Source organism: Panicum hallii, chromosome 9 (assembly GCF_002211085.1).
Source record: "Panicum hallii strain FIL2 chromosome 9, PHallii_v3.1, whole genome shotgun sequence".
NCBI classification, from domain to species: domain Eukaryota; kingdom Viridiplantae; phylum Streptophyta; class Magnoliopsida; order Poales; family Poaceae; genus Panicum; species Panicum hallii.
Genome location: NC_038050.1, coordinates 62,798,307 through 62,816,236, shown reverse-complemented (window position 1 = coordinate 62,816,236; position 17,930 = coordinate 62,798,307). Strand labels below are relative to the sequence as shown.

Genomic DNA, 17,930 nt, shown 5'->3' with positions numbered 1-17,930 from the left:
GCCTACGATTTTAATAACATCCGTAACTTAATGCTTCCATTCTCAATTAATGTCACTCGATTTTATTTGCATCTCTTTTCGGCTCTAAATAAGTGAAACTAAAACTAAAAAATACTGATCTAGTTTGGAACAACTAATAACATGAATATCCGGCTCTTATAATTTTGCATGCCCCTGACCCAATCCAAACTTTGCTACTCTGTTCAGCGACATGTTCCCATCCAGAAAACATTATTGATTCAGAGAGTAACCATAATACATATAATATATGTACAACTATTGAATAGAATGGGATCACGGGAAGAAGGAGTGCGGCGCCATGAAAAGGCGGCGCAACGGCGAGCTGAGGAACCCCACAACTTTCATATTGCTGTTGGGTACCTATACCATCCACATTCATGACAAACAAGTAGGATACAGGCGTACCCATTTCAAACAGGTAGGGGATGGATATACCCATTTATATCCTGTTTCGCCGCTGCCCTGCGCCCGCCTCCGCTATCTGCCGGTCGCGTCGCCTCTCCTTGGCCCGCACTCACTCCTCTCCATTGCTTGCGCGCCTCCTGTCTCTCGCGCAGGACACAGTGCTCCTTGTCTCCCAGACCCGCGCCGCTCCTTGGCGAAATTCGCACGCCTCCTCACGCTCGCGCAGCTGGCCGTGCGCTGCCACGCTCTCTGGCTTCTTCCGCCGCTGCCAAGGACACACCCGTGAAGCTGCTGCTAAGGATACCTATGAAGACCGGCGCCGCTGCCGAGGTTTGCTGAGTACGCGGCAACTGCAAAACAAGCTGTAGTGCTACGTCATCATCCTCCTGTGAAAAGTAGTTACCCATATCCACCAAATTTACCCGTTACTTAATGAATATGGATAATTCGAAGTGAGTAGGGTAAGGGGAGGGGGGAAATAATTGGTTAATTAATTTACGGGTGTGGGTAGGAGAAGGCGCGGGTATTAGCCTGGCCAGCGGCAACGTGCTGCAACCAACCCCATTCACCACAACGGCGGAAGCCTACGTGCCCTTCCTCGTACCGGCGCGAAGCAACCGAAACAAGGCGAAAAAAATCAAAAAAATGGGGGAGAGAAAGAACCGGTAGCCGGTAGGTTAGAAACTGAATCCGAGTCCGAGTCAAGTGCCACAAAATTGAATCCGAGTCGGTGCTGCAGATCCGAGTCGGTTCCATCCCGCCGCGATATATTCTCGACCCAGCGCCATCTCTCGCCATCCCACGAACCCCCACCCCCGAAGTCACGTCGCCGAGCGGCTCGTGGCGAGCGTGCGAAGCTCTCTCCCCGCCTCCGCACCCCGCATCGTGCCGTCGATCGAGACGATGGCCGTGTACTATCGCTACAAGAGTGGCGTCCAGACGTTCTCCGTGCCCGTGCCGGCGCCGTCCGTCTCCGTCGCCGACCTGAAAAGCCTCATCCTGAGGACCGCCCGCCACGGCCACGGCCGGACGCGCGGCCGCGAGCAGAGGGAGAGCGTCGCTCTGCACGACGCGCGGACCGGCGAAGAGTACACGGACGGCTGCGCGCTCGTCCCGTGCAACTTGACGGTGCTCGTGCGCCGGGTCGCCGAGCCTCCCGCAGAGACCATCACAGTCACGTCGTCCCCGCCGCCGCCGGCCAAGGCGACGACGCGTGATGGCGCACCCTCGGATTCCATCGTGACATTGAGTTTGAGCGCCGAGGACGACGAGGCCAGGGCCATCAGCGCCGTCATCGATGCCGCGCAGCTCAACTGGGAAGATCAACGCCGGTCTCAAGGAGGGCGTCGCTACGGTCACCATGGCGCCCTCGAGGCGAGGGCGCCGCCGCCGGCTAGGTACCTCTGCCACAGGTACCGCGTCCCCGGGCACTACATCCAGCACTGCCCCACCAATGACGATCCAAGATACGACTTGGGAAGGGCGTCGTTCAAAATCAATCGGCCTACTCCGTCGCCGGCGGTCCCGATCCCCGACGACGGGGTCCCACCGGAGCTCCACTGCAAGATCTGCAGCAAGGTGATGGCGGACGCGGTGGTGGCTTCCAGGTGCTGCTTCGGCAGCTTCTGCGACGTGTGCATCAGGGGCCAGATCGCCGCCAAGTCCAGGTGCGTGTGCGGCGACTAGTCTCGCGCCGACGACCTGATCCCCAACCTTGACGCTGCGCACCACAATCGCCAAACTGCTTGCCACGAATGCCGTCGGCAGAGGATCAGTTGGCACGGACAACCGAAAGAGCTCGTCCGGCAACAACGCGGAGCCCACGTTCCAGAGTGCCGCCGCCTCGCAGGAGAGCCGTAGCCACGTCACGGCGGCCGCCGGCTCGAAGCACAGCGAAGGGAGCGAGTCGTCGACCTCGAAGAGCGCGGCAGCTCTGGCGGCGCGCGAGCCAAGATCGAAGCAGACTACTGCGGAGTCGGCGGAAATCGGTGCGCACGCCGGCTACCCCGAGTAGTACGGCTACTACGGCAGCCCGTTCAGCCCGGCATGCTACGATCCTTCCTTCGGTTCGGCGCCATGGGCGTGTGATCCTTACATATACTACGGCATGCCGTGCGGTGGCGGCTACACGAATGTCCCCGCGCCGGCCGTCTACCACGATGGATGCCATGGAAGAAAGAGGATGGCCGACGCGGAGTATCAGAGACACGGGGAGGCTGGTTTGAAGAGAAGATGTGGAGGCAGATCAGAGGGTGCTTTCTGAAACACAAGAACTTGAGGACGGAGTTTCTGAATTGTAGCTGATGCCTGCTACTGGTCGTCGAACTTCTGTTAACTCGCTGCACTAGTGATTGCCTATGTAATGATGTTCTTAGTTCATGGCTAAAATCAGTATGTAGTGATGTACTTAGTTCATGGCTAAAATCAGACGCCTGCTTGTTTGCAGCGGCGTGTTGTAAGATATCTGAAAATCAAATGAAATCTCTGTAACTGTGAATTTCAATCTCTGTTACCATTGAGCTTATTTAGTAATATTGGATCTTTTCTTTTCTTCCCAACAATTGAGATACCACGTCCGAATTAAGGTTGGTGGGTCTCTGGCTCTCTGCCACATCTTTGGTGGGGGGGGGGGGGGGGGGGGTGTGGAGGAGGGGGTGCACTTGCATTCAGGGCTTCAGGCAACTTCGCAGCCGGAGAGGCCTTGCTACTCTGTCAAAGACGCAGAGTGTCGCTGCGACCTCGAAGACGAAACACACGAGAGAATCCGGGTCTGTGCTATTTGTTGCGGGCTGGAAACCATCGGCGAGCGTTCGGTAGCTAAACAGCAAATTTGCTGCACAACATTGGGTAGGATTTCAGCACGGGCTTAGATGGACCACCTGATTCAGCTTAACATGTGCATCCGTTTTTGGTCGTCCGAATTTTGCTAGCTATAAGAAATTTGACGAAAACTTTGTTTTTTTAGACAAAAGCGAAAACTTTGTTGAGGATGACTAATCGAACCAAATGAGACCAAAATGTTGTAGGTACGGCTTAAATTGGTTTGACTGAGTGGGGCTGTAGATTAGATACAAACGTGTCCTTTTTTTTTGCGGGAAGATACGAACATGTCCTTGATTGGGTTCTTCCCGTATCTTTGCAAGTACATATAAGATCCTGGTACGATCTTGAGAGACGGATCGATCGATCCATGACCTTGTCCTCCCCTGCTCCGACCCTGCCACCCTCCAATTCTAATGCCCCCAACTCCCTCTTACCCGCCTGGATCCTCCCCGACCACGAGGCGTACATCGATGACGAAGATCGCGAGAACGCGACCACAGCCGTAGCCCGGACGAGCTCCGGGGACTCCGTCAGGGTCTCCTTCTTCGCCGCCCCCCCCCCCCCCCCCGCCGCTCCTCTCCCACTTCTGCGTCCACTGCCCCGGCTTGACGGAGGAGTTCGACTTCGTCGGGATGCCTTTCATCCTCTTCTCGGTGGGGGACCTCGCCCTCATCCGCGTCCCCTTCGCCTGCGGCCCCGAGACGGAGTACTTCTTCTATAGAGCTGGGCATCGGCGGCGGCTGTCGCTTGAACATCCCCGAGACATTGGGAGTTATCTCTCGAATGTGCCGTTCCTAGCCTCCATCGGCTTCCTGCCCCACGGCTGTAAAGGCGACGACTTCGTCCTGGCCGCTCTTGGTTTTACCCTAGTCACCGGGCAGTATGAGCTCCATGTCTTCCGCTCCGAGAGGGGCACACGGACCAGAAACATGGTGTTGCTTGGAAGCCACCAGCTCACAAGTATAGAAAAGGTGATCGCACTTGGATGTGGGGAACTAGGTTTTGTTGACCTTTGGAAGGGAATTTCGGTCTACGACCCGTTTCATCCCGTCTCCCAAGTTGCTTCCCAACAACCAGTCAGTTGAGGAGCTGGGCTCTGCAAGGTCGTTTCGCAACGTAGTTTGCACCATTGGTTGGATCAGGTGCGTGGAACTAGAAATCTGTTCACGATTCATAAACCATGAGATACCTCAGCACTTAAACAGACGCATAATCCATGGAGCACCTGATGATGTCTGGAACACAGATGTGCTCCATGACTTAGACCTGATGCCAGATTGTGCAGGGGATGCGGAGCAGAACACAAAGAATGAGGACTCCTACGAGTACCTCGGTTGGAGAGTCATTGTGTGGACGAGGACGCTTTCTTCCACCTATTGGCGCAAGGAGCGCGTGCTTCATGTTAATGACATCCATGGGAACAACCCAAACAATACTTCCTTTTTGGATGACCTTGGTGGCAGAAGAACTCTTACGTTGACATTGAAGGACCTGTTCACATCTACCCCCACCTTGAGCACGGATGATAGGAACTCTCTTTATCTAATCTACAAAGTAAAACAGGGGGACGATGAGCTATTAGTGATCATGATTGATATGGAGAAGAAGACTGTTGAAGAATTCTCGCCAATTCTCACTCAAAGACCTTACTTAGCTAGCCCAACCTATATCCCCTGTGCCTTATCCAAATATCTGAACATGGATACAGGTAATCACAGAGTGTCTTTCTCTTGCATGTATTTCGCTTTGTACCGTTCTTCTGTATCGGTTGTTGAAGCAGATATGCTACTTTGTTGGGGCTTTGGCGTTTTTGCCCTTGTTTTGAGTACCAATGGTGATTTTGCTCATCTTTTTTGCTTTGTGCGATTTTGCCCTCGCGTTTTGAAAATGAAGCTTCAGTTTGCTCCTATTCCATTAGAAGGAGTTAACGGTATTAAATATGTAGAAAAAAAAACGGATATGCCCTTCTTTTGACCTACCCGTTAGATGGACCAGATTCAGCTTAACATGTGCATCCATTTTTGTTCATCCGAATTTGGCTAATCGAACCAAATGATACCAAAATGTTGCAGCTACGGCTAAAATTGGTTTGAGAGTGGGGTCACAGCTCAGATACGAACATACCCTCGTATTTTGAAACAAGGAAATACTATTTTTTTTTGAACGAACGAAACAAGGAAATACTAGTACTATACGGAGTAGTAAAACTAGTTGCTCCTAATAAATACCGTCCATTGCCCGTATTTTCGCCGGTACATACACGATCCTAATACTTTTGTAGTACATGCACGATCCTAATACTTTAGTAGAGGCTAGTAGAAAATACACGTCAGCACCAGCTAGTGGCTCCAGTTTAAAACGAAGCTGGTGGTCTCCGTGTTCCCATTATGCATGTAGGTGTAAGCATGCGGCACGCCGGCGATCGACCAGTCAGTCTCCCGGTCGACGTGTTCCCCGCAATGGACGGTCGTCGGAGAAATTGCCCAGGCATTGCCGCCTGACCCTGGCCCGGTGACCACACCAGGTCAAAGGCCATCCGCGCGCGTGACCTCACGGTGCCTGTGTCACCGCGATGACGATTCCGTATGTGTGCAGCGACTGGCAACGTTTGGTAGACTGGTGGTATCGTTTCCTCCTCTTGGGTATCATCCATCGGCGACGGCCAGTCCACTGCCCCGGGCCCCACTCCCATGCTTTAGTTCCTTCCTTCCACCTTCCTCCCCGCGCTCTTTCCAACCTTTTCAAACCACCTTTTCCCCTCCGCGATAACCATGGGGGTAAACTACAAAAAACAATCTCACAATTCGCGAGCGCCACAAGTTTGTTACTCGCGGCGGAGTGTACGTACGAGCGTGTGTATAGGTAGCAGCTTAGCGGAGAGCGACATGAGCACGACGCTGCCGGCGGAGAGGGCGGCCGCGGCGGTGAACGACCTGGTCGAGGCCCGGGACGGCGCGGCGACGCTCAGGACCTTCCTGCTGCAGCTGGACGACCAGCGCGCGCCGTGGGCGCAGCGGGTGGTCGACGGCGTGCTCAGCAGGCTGTCGAGCGCGATGTCGGCGCTGGACGTCGGCGGCGCGGCGGCGGAGGGAGGCCAGAGCCCGGTCGCCGGGTCCGGATCCGGCGGCGCGAGCAGGCCGCAGCAGTCGGCGAGCTCGAGCGGGAACACGAAGAAACGCAGCTTCAGCGGAAGGTGAGCGTGCTTCCGATTTGCTTGTTCTACATCTACTTCGATCGATCTACTCATGATGCTGATGCATATGCTTCACCAGATCACAGCGTCCCTCTGACAAGAAGATCACTGCTACGCTGGAAGACGACCACGTATGGCGGAAATATGGGCAGAAAGAGATCCAGAATTCACCCTATCCAAGGTGCATATATACTTGTTGCCTAGAGCAGTTACATCTGATCTATAGATAGATGCTTGAGTTTCGCCGTAAGGTGCAGATCACAAGATGTTAATGCATGCGTGTGTGTGTGTGCAGGAGTTACTACAGGTGCACACACAGCTCAGGCCAAGGATGCAACGCCAAGCGGCAGGTCCAGCGCAGCGAGACGGACCCGTCCATGTACGTCGTCACCTACTACGGCGAGCACACCTGCAGGGACCCCTCCACGATCCCGCTCGTCGTCCACGCCGCCGGCGCCGCGCCGGACCGCGCCAGCAACCTCATCAGCTTCGGCCACAGCGGCGCCAACGACAACGCAGCAGCCAGCGCCGGCGCCGGCGCCTCTTCTTCCCAGTACTTGGCGATTGGCGGTAGGACCACCGCTGACCAGCTCTCGACGTCGTGGTGCACCAGCGACGACATGTTCAGCTCGTCGGCCGGCTCCTTCATGCAGGTGGAGGAGCTGATCAGCGCTGTCGTGGGCTCGGCCGGGGTGACGTCGACGGCAACGGCGGGGTCGTCGGCGCTAGACCGTGGCGGGCTCGGTGGCATGGTGGGCGGCGCCGGAGGCACTGCCAGCTTTTCACCGTCTCCGAACGCCCTCGCCGATTTCGTGGTGGGCTCGCTTGGGAGCATCGGCGGCAACGACGATGACTTGTTTAGCATGGATCCTTAGTAAGCAATTGAAGGCATTGCCCGTGAAACGCATGAACGTAACCGGTAATTAGGCCTGGTGAACCATGATTTGTAAAAGCCTAGTAAGGCCTGGTGTGTATATAAACTTGTGCCAATGGAATCCAGAAGTAGACAACGTTAGCATAAATGAGAAAACACTTATTATCCCTATCATCCACTATCGACTAAATTGTTATACTCTCTGTTAGTTTTGTCATAGATCTAACTTATCTAATTTTGATTTTATTTATAGAAAAATATAATAACCTCTGTAATACCAAATAAACCAAATAAATGTGCACTATCAAAGAGATATCTCATGGCGGATTCAATAGAACTAATTTGATGTCATAAATGTTGATGCATTTTCCTATAACCTTGATCAAAGGTAAAAAAAAACTTGACTTAAGACAATGATAAAATCAATTATAATTTGGAGCAGGACTACGCAGTAGGACGGTACTATGCTTTCTTCTTCATAAACCCATCAAAACTTATGGACGATGGGACTTCGTTGCTCCGATATTGTAAAAGAGCTAAATTAGCTTACTTTTTTTTGAGGTTAACAACGTACGCATACTCACCGGTAAAAATCTTCAAGATTGACGAAATCACCACATACTCCTCGCTACCAATAGGAACGTATATCGCCGTTAAATCCTAAAAAAATTGCTTCCATGGGGAATCAAATTCAGGATCTAAGGTGCTATTGAGACTCTTGTAACCACTAGGCTACGGATCCTTTTGCTAAATTAGCCTACTTACCGCCATGCAATGTTTATAAAAGATTGAAGTTTCCATGTATACGTTTTTTTTTATAAACTTGCACCATTTTAATTTTCTTTGATAGGGCATCATTTTCAGTTTTTTTAATGTCCGCACATGAGATGCACCAGTGAGTGCTGGGTAGCGATGAGTTACAATCGAATATGCTAGAATCAACAAGAACATCAAACGTCGAGCAAATGCCTTCCACTGAGCATGATTTTTCAGAAGGAAGGCAGAACTTTGATTTGACCTACAATGGATATAAAAGGTATATTATAATTGTAGCTCTCAACGACATCTACATTTGTTTTAGTTTGTCCATCTCCACAGGACATTTGGGTGCCAGGATATTTTGTACAGTGTGTTCATATCTAAATTATAGATCTGAATATTCTAGAAATAAGTAAGACACATCCTGCTCTTGGAGCTCCAGTTTCTGGCCCACGGACCATGGGCACAAGGCCGGCAGCGCGCACACGGCACAGACGCCCCGCCCGCACGAGCAAGGTACACGCACACCGACACACGCTGGGCCCTGTCACGATCCGGGCGCGCTGGGGCATGCATTGCCACGCCACGCGCAAGACATCATCGGAATTCTGAAATAGAAGTTGGTTGAACCATTTGGTAGAATAAAAAAAAAAATACTATCTCTATGTTTGACACTACACAGTAACATAGAATCCATTTTTTTAATAAAAACATAGAATCCATTTGAGCATTGTATGCTGCTGCTCCTGTTCCAAAATGTCAAGCACTGCGAGTTTCCTCCGAAAAACACCGCGGCTTGTTTTTTTTTCTTCTACATAATGCACACAATTTGGTTCCTGAGCACAGAGTTCGCACCAGGGGTATATGACAACAAAAGGCTGTGAGGGTTTGCTCTTCAAACACGTGCCTGCCTGGTGAACCACGTGTTCCAAAAAATGCACATCGAAAATTAATTTCCGTTGTCGCCGTACTGTTTGTTGGATGCGCCGCTGCACGACGCTCTCTGTTCCCTCGCGGCGGACGATGGGCCGTCAAATCTTAGGATGGGCCACGGACTCAGCAGGCTGCACTGTCTGGAAGCCGGTGCGTGTTTCGCGTGGCTCTGAGAGATTTATTTTTCTTTTGCCTGCATCTCATTGACGGAGGTGATCTCTCGCTTCGTTTGGTGACACGGACACTCCAACAGCGACCCGTTCTTATCGACACAGTTGAGGACGAGGTTGAAAGGAAATTTAAAACGCTAGTTCCTGAGCTTGGAGCCACGGAACTCCAAGCTTCGTTTTCTACTTTCCTTCCCCATGAAGCAAAGCAATCAAAGCTGCTGCGCTATGCAGCAGTAAAAAGTTAAAAATACTGCCGGTAATATAATCCCCTCTTGTTTGGCGGCCGCGGCCGGTCTTTCTTGACCTCCACCCTACTACTAGTAGGCGTCTAAACTTGCGTAAACAATTCAAAGTGCCCTATGCAAAATTTTTAAACAAATCCAAGGGCTTTTTCTGTTTTGAAATGACTCTACGTATTGTCTCCTGGTACCAGGCGCAGCTCCATACCGAATCCGCCAAACTGGTTAGACAAAAATAGGGCTCGATCACGAAAGTTTTCCTTGAAAATATTATCATCCGTGAGCAATTGGGTAGCATCGAGATGTTGACCTGCAGGCCAGATCTCGAGGCTAATTAAGACTACTAGGAAAACCAAATCTAACCACCCCTCTTCTCTGACCCACGCGATCCCCGAGCTCGCGCCGTGTCCCACCATGCACGGACGCACGAGGGCGGCCACGAGTCCGGCGCCCGGGCCCACCAGTGCCCGATCCAACGGCCGCGGGCGGTCACTGACACCCTTCCGTGCCGCGTGGTTCGGTTAACTTTGTTCGCAGCCGGGGGGTTGGTTGGACTTGACTTGGACGGGGGCGAGCACGCCGAGCAGAGCAGCCGACGACTTCACCGCGCGGGAGGCGTTCCAGGTCGTCCAACGCCTCCGTCTCCACCCATCCCCAGCAAGCAGCATCCGATCGGCCTCGGCTGGATCTCGCCGGCAGCCTCCAATTGGCTTCCTCGCTCGGGCCGGCGGGGGTCTTTCTATAGGCCTACAGATCCGCGCTGCTCTGCCTGCGCATCGTGGAAACCTCCGCCGCCTCGCGTTGGATCGGTCGATCTTCCCGGCGCCGGTTCCCCTCCGTCCCGCACGAGTCCTGCCAGGGAATCGGAATTTTCGGCCGGGCCTCCACGGGGTTTCGGGCTTTTATAAAGTCAGGAGCTCCTCCGGGTGGGGTGGTGAGATTCCGAGGGAGGGCGGTGCTCTGAGGTGATCGGGGCAGGATGAGGGGGCCGGCGTGGCGGGCGCTGCTGGTAGTGCTGGCGTTGGCCTTGGCGGACGCGGCGGCGGGGAGGTTCGTGGTGGAGAAGAACAGCATCCAGGTGACGTCCCCCGACGAGCTCAAGGGCAAGTACGAGTGCGCCATCGGGAACTTCGGGGTGCCGCAGTACGGGGGCACGCTGCACGGCTGGGTTGAGTACCCCAGGACCAACCGGAAGGGGTGCCAGAGCTTCGACCAGTTCGACATCTCCTTCAAGCCCAAGAAAGCCGGGGGCCGCCCCAACTTCGTCCTCCTCGACCGCGGAGGTGATGGAGATTATTGTGCCTTTGCCCCCCCCCCCCTTTTTTTTTTGCTACGATTCAATTCTGTCGCGGCGCGCCCGGTCGTTTCATGTTCTTAAACTCTTTATTTGGCTGTCCAGCTGTTCATTTGGAAATACTCCTACATCTGGCTGGTTGGTCAAATTAGTGAACCGAATTATAGAGGATAGCCTTATATCGTGTTTCACTCAGTCTAGCTCTACTTGGCATTAATTACTGATCAGTTACCCTACTTGCTGAGGAGGTGCTGCGTGGCTTTCTATTTTTGGCTTCTATTCTATTCCGTTGGATGTAGGCATGCGGCATAGGTTTGATGCTATATATGATCCTGTTCCTGTGGGCAGTGGCTATCCACCTATTGATTCGATTCAACACCTATATCACTTCTACTCTTATAGAGGAATTGCTTTAGTTCGCATCCGGGGAGTAGATCATTTGAACTAATTGTGGAATACAGAACTGGCAACTCAGTAAATTTGATATTCATTGAAAAGGAGTTAAGATGTCAATTTGTATGGTTTGACAGTTTAGCTTAAATAGTTTTGACAACTATCTTTATGGTTTATTTCCGTTTGCGGCAAACTTGAAGGCATGCTTGATTTGTATGATTACTAATTATCAGCAGATACCTGATTATTTGTCACATTTTAGCGCGTTGCGTTGATATTATTTGAACCTTTGTTTAGCTATGGTTCCTATGGTGTCAGAACCAGAGATAAATGACAAAATTCTGTACAAAGCACATCTTCAAACTGGTGCCATGCGGAGCTGCAATAGCAAAATAAGGTTCATATTATATGTTTAATCAGAAAATATAACTGCATATATTTTCACATTAAAGTTGGAATAGGATTCACATGTTCTCCATATGATAGTATAGACTTTTCTGTTTCACAACCTATTCATCCTTTTAGGAGGGCTCCATATGGCATATAAGGCAGAATTGATCAAGGAAAATCATTATATTCTCCGGTTGTTAGATAAAAATATTGATGATATTGCTCTTGGTGCAAAAGTGCAAAACATTAAAGTACTAATAGATCTGCGTGCTTAAAAGTTCTGCTACACATTACTGGAATTTTCAACCATGATTGGAAAAGCTTATTCTAATTCTCTAGTCTATTCTATTTTGAACAGAATGCTTTTTCACCATCAAGGCATGGAATGCCCAAAATGCTGGAGCTGCTGCAGTTCTTGTTGTTGATGACAAGTCAGAACCTTTAATCACAATGGACAACCCAGAAGAAGGCAAAGAACACCTAGAAAACATCACTATTCCCTCAGTGCTTATAACAAAGAAATTGGGGGATCAACTTAAGAAATCTGCAGAAGCAGGTGACATGCTTAGCGTTCTTCTGGACTGGAGAGAATCTCTTCCTCACCCCGATGAGCGTGTAGAGTATGAATTCTGGACAAACAGTAATGATGAATGTGGTCCTAAATGTGATATGCAAATGGACTTCGTGAAGAACTTCAGAGGAACTGCACAAGTTCTTGAGAAAAAGGGTTACACCCAGTTTACTCCACATTATATTACATGGTATTGTCCAGAAGCTTTTGTCACGAGCAAGCAATGCAAATCACAGTGCATCAATCACGGGAGATATTGTGCACCAGACCCAGAGCAGGATTTTAGCCAAGGATATGATGGAAAAGATGTTGTGGTTCAAAATCTACATCAAATTTGTGTATTCAAAATTGCTAATGAGACTGGCAAGCCATGGTTGTGGTGGGATTATGTGCATGACTTTGCACTTAGGTGCCCGATGAAGGATAAGAAATACACACATGACTGTGCCAGTGATGTTATCAAGTCACTTGGTAGGTCTATTTGGCACTGATTTCATGTATCTCACTTGTTAATTTACTAATTCTCTATTTTTTATTGTTTGTTAGTAACATATAACGACTAAGTTACTGTCAAGTAAGTATCTAATGTGAAACCTCGTTACAGGATTGGACGTTGAGAAGGTAAACAAGTGTGTTGGGGATCCTGACGCTGATGAGGAGAATGAAATTCTAAAGGCGGAACAAGATGCTCAGGTATGACCGTATTCATAAATAGTGGCATGTTTGTTAACCAGCACTACGTGGCTGCATTTTTGCATCAATTTATGGTATATTTAGTAGCTCTATTCTTTTACTGTATAGATTGGTCATGGTAAAAGAGGAGATGTCACAATACTGCCGACCCTTGTCATCAACAACAGGCAATACAGAGGTCTGCCACTATTTTGTAGCACCGTCTTTCAGGTTCAAATTGTCAGTGTATCACATTTTGGTTTTTTGCCCCTTCAGGTAAGTTGGACAAAGTTGCTGTCCTGAAAGCAATCTGTTCAGGATTCGAGGAGACATCTGAGCCTGCTATTTGTTTGAGCGAAGGTATGTAAGCCCCCTTTTTCTTACTGCAGAAGTGTCTCCTAAGATCTTATCTGATGTGATATTTACTTTTTTTTTCCCCTTTCCCTCAATTTATTTCATTTAGACATTCAAACAAATGAGTGTTTGGACAACAATGGTGGTTGCTGGCTGCACAAGGCTAATAATGTTACTGCATGCAAGGTACTTCTTTTTAGTGAGACACATGCTGCTGACAGTTCACCTTGTCTTCTTTCTCAAGTTTTATTTGGTATCAGGTTTTAATTGCCTTATATGAAAAATGCAGGATACCTTCCGTGGGCGTGTTTGTGAGTGCCCTATTGTGAAAGGTGTAAAATTTGTTGGTGATGGATATACCCATTGTGAAGGTACTCTATGATTTAGTTCTAGCCCTACAATGACATTAAGTTATTTCTATAATGGATTTTTTATGATCAGTTAAGAGTAATTATTACCTTGATTTTCTTTCTTGTCATTTTGGACATTGCATGGTCTCCAATTCATTTGCTTTTTTCCATGTTAAGATATTATTGATAAATGGATAGTATGAAAACAATTTTGATGAAAAAACCACAATACTATTTTCATATAACAAATCTAAATGCTTGTACACCAGTGGTTCAAGTTTTCAAATGTTGACCACACACACATTCTAAGAGAATAACCAAAACAGAATGGAGGTTGTTGTAAATTAATGTTGTTTGCGTTACTATGTAGCATTGTACTTTTGCACAATAGCATCTTTTATCAGATTTATGATAGTTGATAGTAAAGGTTTCATTGACATTTGCCATGGTCAGCTTCTGGTATTGGTAGGTGTGAGATCAGTAATGGAGGGTGCTGGCAGGAAACTAGAGATGGGAAGACAATCTCTGCCTGCTCAGTAAGTAGATGTTCTCTTGAGACATTAGTTTTTGCTTTCCAGTTTCTTGACAGTGTAAAATCTAAATGTGGAATTCTGCAGAACGAAGTATCTGAAGGGTGTAAATGTCCAGCAGGTTTCAAGGGTGATGGAGTAAAAAGTTGTGAAGGTATCATTAAGAAACTAGATTTTTACAGCCTTGAATACAACATTATTCTAAATGGCATAAATTGATTTGTATATTGGGGCATAAATTGATTTTTATATTGGATCAAAGGCAATATCTTTACAACCGACACGCTGAGTTCATGGCAAAGTTTTAAAATCCCAGGGACACAGATAAGAAAACTCCAGGTGTGACTCAACCAACCATGAGCAAATCCAATTACGGTAATATCAGAAAAGCGTGGTATGATCCTATGGCAGAAGATACCGTAAAATGAAGGTTTCTCGATCAGAGTTGCTACCAGCCTCCTTTGCAATCACAATAGAAGACTATCCACCCTAGTGACCCCAGACCCCAGAAAATTCAACTCATAATCCTCCCAACTGTGTTGTTTTTTGGTGCCATTTCGACACATCTCTGATCCAACACCACACAAACTGATCCAGCAGACACCTAGAAGTTATATGATCAACAGTTGCATCCATTATCCATGTCACACCCTACATCACCATCCCAGTCGCATTTAACATTGATTACCCTTATTGTTTTGCACTTTACATTTATCCAAGACTGGTACTGTTTGAGAAGATAATCTCTTACTTGGAGTTGCAGTAAAATTCACCCTATGAGCATGGTTCTATAATCCTGATTTTTGAAATTTCAGAGTATTTAAAACTTTTCAGCGATATATTTAATCTACCTATTTGCTGCAGATATTGATGAATGCCAAGAGAAACGTTTCTGTCAGTGCAAGGGTTGCAGCTGCAAGAATACATGGGGAAGCTACGAGTGCAGCTGTGGTGATGAGAAAATGCTGTACATGAGAGAGCATGACACTTGCATCAGTGAGTAGCTGACCTGAACTCTTTTATAGCCATTGATTTTGTCTCTTCATATTTCCCTTGCAAGCACCTATTTAAGTGATGAGAAGCAACACACTTGCAAAATGCTTTCTTTTGTTTGAGATGATTGATCTTTCCATTTAAAGAATGCAAGAAATTCGCTGTTTCTCAGTCGTCACTTTAGTTTCTGAAATACCACCCAATTATGCACTAGTAGATTAATGAATAGTGATTATTTCAAAAAAAATAATTTGATGTTGCATAATCTTGTACTTTAGCCTTACTGTGTGATCATCCTAACAAAGCTATTATTAGTGAGATCACTGGAACTATATATTCCTGGGAACTGTAAATGTATCTTTGTCTACAAAAGTTCCGCTTCAGTCTTAAGTTGATACTAGTGAAGTGGGGAGCACGTATGCTTTCATCAACGTTATATGGGTTCTTGCCTCTTTAAAGTTTCTTCCTGTTTTTTTTAATAAGATCCTTTATCTTTTGATATTGCTTTACGTCAAACAGCATGTAATCATCACAGTTTTATCGATGGAATTTGTGGACCTACCTAAATGGATATAGTTGTGTTCTGGTCATTATCAGTTCTTAGGTCTTCTTTTCCTCTAGTGTCACTCTTAGTGGTGGACTTCACTTTTTCAGTAACTGATGAACATGTGTATAAATAATTTTATATGTACTATTAAAATCGAAGATGTGTTGCGCAAGTAAAGTGGACAGCTATTCATTTCACATTTTTTTTACTAGTCTTGTACCATTTTCTAAAGTCTAAACGCCATACAGGCAAAGAGGGAACTACCGCAACTGTTGGCTGGAGCTTCCTCTGGGTTATCTTCTTCGGACTTGTTTTTGCTGGGGTTGGAGCATACGCGGTGTACAAATACAGGCTGAGGGTAAAGCAACTACGCATCTCTCAATCTCCTCTCTACCCTTTGGTCTTTACTTGCAAGCGGTCACATGTTGGACTTGATTTGCTAGTTATTACTATGATAGCGATACATTTAGTTCCTGCCTGAACCAAATCTGCTTTATTATTTGCCATCAGAGCTACATGGATTCGGAGATCCGCGCCATCATGGCTCAGTACATGCCCCTGGATAACCAAGAAGGAGCAAACCAACAGCATCATGTCACGCATGCGGATGATATTTGAAACGGCTCTCCTTTTCTGGAGCAGCATAGGAGGAGCGTGCAACATTTCACCTGTGCTGCCGCGCCGGTGGACATCAGACTTTGCAGAGGTCAACTAGGCGTGAAGATACAGGTTGTGTGCGGAATATTTGCCGTACCATGTATGATTCTAAGAGACACATTGTTGTGCACCTCTTTTACGACACAGGATGAACAGCATAGGGGATGATACCATCATAGTTTAGCCCTCGGTCACCTTTAGTTTTTTCTCCAAACTTGTGTGAACTCGTGTTACCGCGTTTCATACATGTCTACACTGTGTAAATACTGTTGTTCAAACTATAGATTCTCTTGCCATTACCTGAATAAAGCTTGGGCCTACACGGCTTCAAGCGTTATATATATGTACCAATGCTCCAAAGCATTGGTTTTACGTATCTGTATCTGTGATTACGGATCAGTATTTTACAGTTGCTGTTGGAACCGGTCGAAAAGAATTGTCTGCTTTTGGTGCGCTGCGTATTGCCGTATTATTTGCATGGTTATGGTAGATACAGATTATGAAGGGACTGCAAGCTTAGGCAACTGTGAGATTCTCCGTGCTCTACTCAAAAGGGAAGGGCATGAAAAGGAGCACTGCGTGCTGAACCAGTGCGTTGCTCTGCTAGGACTGCAGCGTGCAGGCAGGTGCGTCAAAGGGGGAGCGAAAGAGAAGCAACAAAAGAAGGGCGCGCGTGTTGCGGCTTTTCCTTAGAAAAGCACGGGCAGCCATGATACCGTGGGGGCATCGTGATATTCCTTCCTTTCTTTCGAGGGAGGCTGCTCGATCGATTCCTTCTGCGCTTTTTTATGCTGCTGCCATGCCATGCATTCTTGCTTTGAGATGCTCGCAGCTGCTACGATTGGTCAGGGTGGAACTGCTAACCCCCCAGATCAATTCTTTCCAAGTGCTGGTGCTGGCAAATTGCTGCTGAAAATTCAGTGGGCTCCCTTCTTTTCAGGCTTGGCATGACTCTCTAGGGAGCTACTCTAGGCAGGAGGTAGCCGTGAGTCCCGAACTCTCGATGCAGCCTGCTCATCTGCACTCTGCAGGGTGCGGATACGGACAGCATCCGACTCAAGGCAGCAGCGGCTACGTCTAGACCTGTTCATGGTTCAGGGCGATGCATGTGCTGCGATCTGGCACTCGGCTTTCAGCTAGCTCAGCTATGCCAAAACGCACCCAGTTTTTAGCCTGTGAATTGGTTTTCAGGTCATTTCAGTTGCCCCGAGGCCACCGTGTACCAGCTGAAGGGCCACTCCGCTCATTGGTGAGAGTGAGGCTTTCGAGAGAGCGTGCCCGTGATCGATCACGATCACGCGAACGCAGCATCGATCTTGCAGATCTCTGAACTGCAGATGATCGTGGAGAAAGGAAAACCTTAGATTAGCACGGCCATCATGCTCGTCTGCATGGATAATCATGGGCAATGAGCGGCTTGGAGATCTAAGCAGATGTAAAGTAGTAGTATTTGGGTTCTGGTAAGAGGGCCAGGATTATTTCGAAAGATAAGAGGGCCAGGCCATCATCCCATGTCGGATCAGATGGCCGGACATACTCATGAGCCGTGGAGCTCCAACCTCCAAGTGCGATCCTGATGATCCAGCCACGATAAACTCCACGAACAAAATTCAACGACGGTGAAACTCCGTTTGGGCCACATGAATGAATTCCGGACAAGTACAGTTAGTTTCAAGTTCACTACCTGACAGGCCGTGAAAGCGGAGATTCGACCGTTCATGGATGGGCATACGCCAGGGCAGCTTTACAAGGCTAGTACGTG

General features: G+C 48.3%; 3 protein-coding genes and 1 pseudogene across 3 annotated transcripts; all 4 read left to right on the top strand.

Annotated features, from left to right (window-relative positions):
• The first annotated feature begins 1,091 nt into the window (after positions 1-1,091).
• On the top strand, positions 1,092-2,865 carry LOC112877406 (annotated as a pseudogene).
• Positions 2,866-3,616: 751 nt separating this feature from the next.
• LOC112873320 lies at positions 3,617-4,989 on the top strand. Its single transcript, XM_025936306.1, has 2 exons — positions 3,617-3,784; positions 3,831-4,989. Exons 1-2 carry the CDS (start codon positions 3,617-3,619, stop codon positions 4,332-4,334), a joined length of 672 nt encoding a protein of 223 aa, XP_025792091.1. The 3' UTR covers positions 4,335-4,989.
• A 998-nt stretch (positions 4,990-5,987) lies between these two features.
• Positions 5,988-7,578, top strand: LOC112876903 (WRKY transcription factor 55-like). The gene is made up of 3 exons (XM_025941082.1): positions 5,988-6,442; positions 6,522-6,623; positions 6,738-7,578. The coding sequence occupies exons 1-3, from the start codon at positions 6,021-6,023 to the stop codon at positions 7,315-7,317; spliced, it is 1,104 nt and encodes a 367-aa protein (XP_025796867.1). The 5' UTR covers positions 5,988-6,020; the 3' UTR covers positions 7,318-7,578.
• A 2,372-nt stretch (positions 7,579-9,950) lies between these two features.
• On the top strand, positions 9,951-16,509 carry LOC112874227 (vacuolar-sorting receptor 1-like). The gene is made up of 12 exons (XM_025937433.1): positions 9,951-10,700; positions 11,853-12,536; positions 12,670-12,758; positions 12,867-12,936; positions 13,014-13,097; positions 13,201-13,277; positions 13,381-13,462; positions 13,895-13,977; positions 14,059-14,125; positions 14,836-14,967; positions 15,760-15,869; positions 16,022-16,509. The coding sequence occupies exons 1-12, from the start codon at positions 10,397-10,399 to the stop codon at positions 16,127-16,129; spliced, it is 1,890 nt and encodes a 629-aa protein (XP_025793218.1). The 5' UTR covers positions 9,951-10,396; the 3' UTR covers positions 16,130-16,509.
• The last annotated feature ends 1,421 nt before the right edge of the window (positions 16,510-17,930 follow it).

Excerpts from the sequence above, each read along its gene's own strand:
- LOC112876903 (XM_025941082.1), top strand. The coding sequence starts at position 6,021 with ATGGGGGTAAACTACAAAAAACAATCTCACAATTCGCGAGCGCCACAA. Across the intron at positions 6,443-6,521 it reads AAACGCAGCTTCAGCGGAAG|ATCACAGCGTCCCTCTGACA; the intron begins GTGAGCGTGCTT and ends ATGCTTCACCAG. Across the intron at positions 6,624-6,737 it reads CAGAATTCACCCTATCCAAG|GAGTTACTACAGGTGCACAC; the intron begins GTGCATATATAC and ends GTGTGTGTGCAG.
- LOC112873320 (XM_025936306.1), top strand. The coding sequence starts at position 3,617 with ATGACCTTGTCCTCCCCTGCTCCGACCCTGCCACCCTCCAATTCTAAT. Across the intron at positions 3,785-3,830 it reads GCTCCGGGGACTCCGTCAGG|CACTTCTGCGTCCACTGCCC; the intron begins GTCTCCTTCTTC and ends CCGCTCCTCTCC.
- LOC112874227 (XM_025937433.1), top strand. The coding sequence starts at position 10,397 with ATGAGGGGGCCGGCGTGGCGGGCGCTGCTGGTAGTGCTGGCGTTGGCC. Across the intron at positions 12,759-12,866 it reads AGGCGGAACAAGATGCTCAG|ATTGGTCATGGTAAAAGAGG; the intron begins GTATGACCGTAT and ends TTTACTGTATAG. Across the intron at positions 13,978-14,058 it reads AGACAATCTCTGCCTGCTCA|AACGAAGTATCTGAAGGGTG; the intron begins GTAAGTAGATGT and ends GGAATTCTGCAG.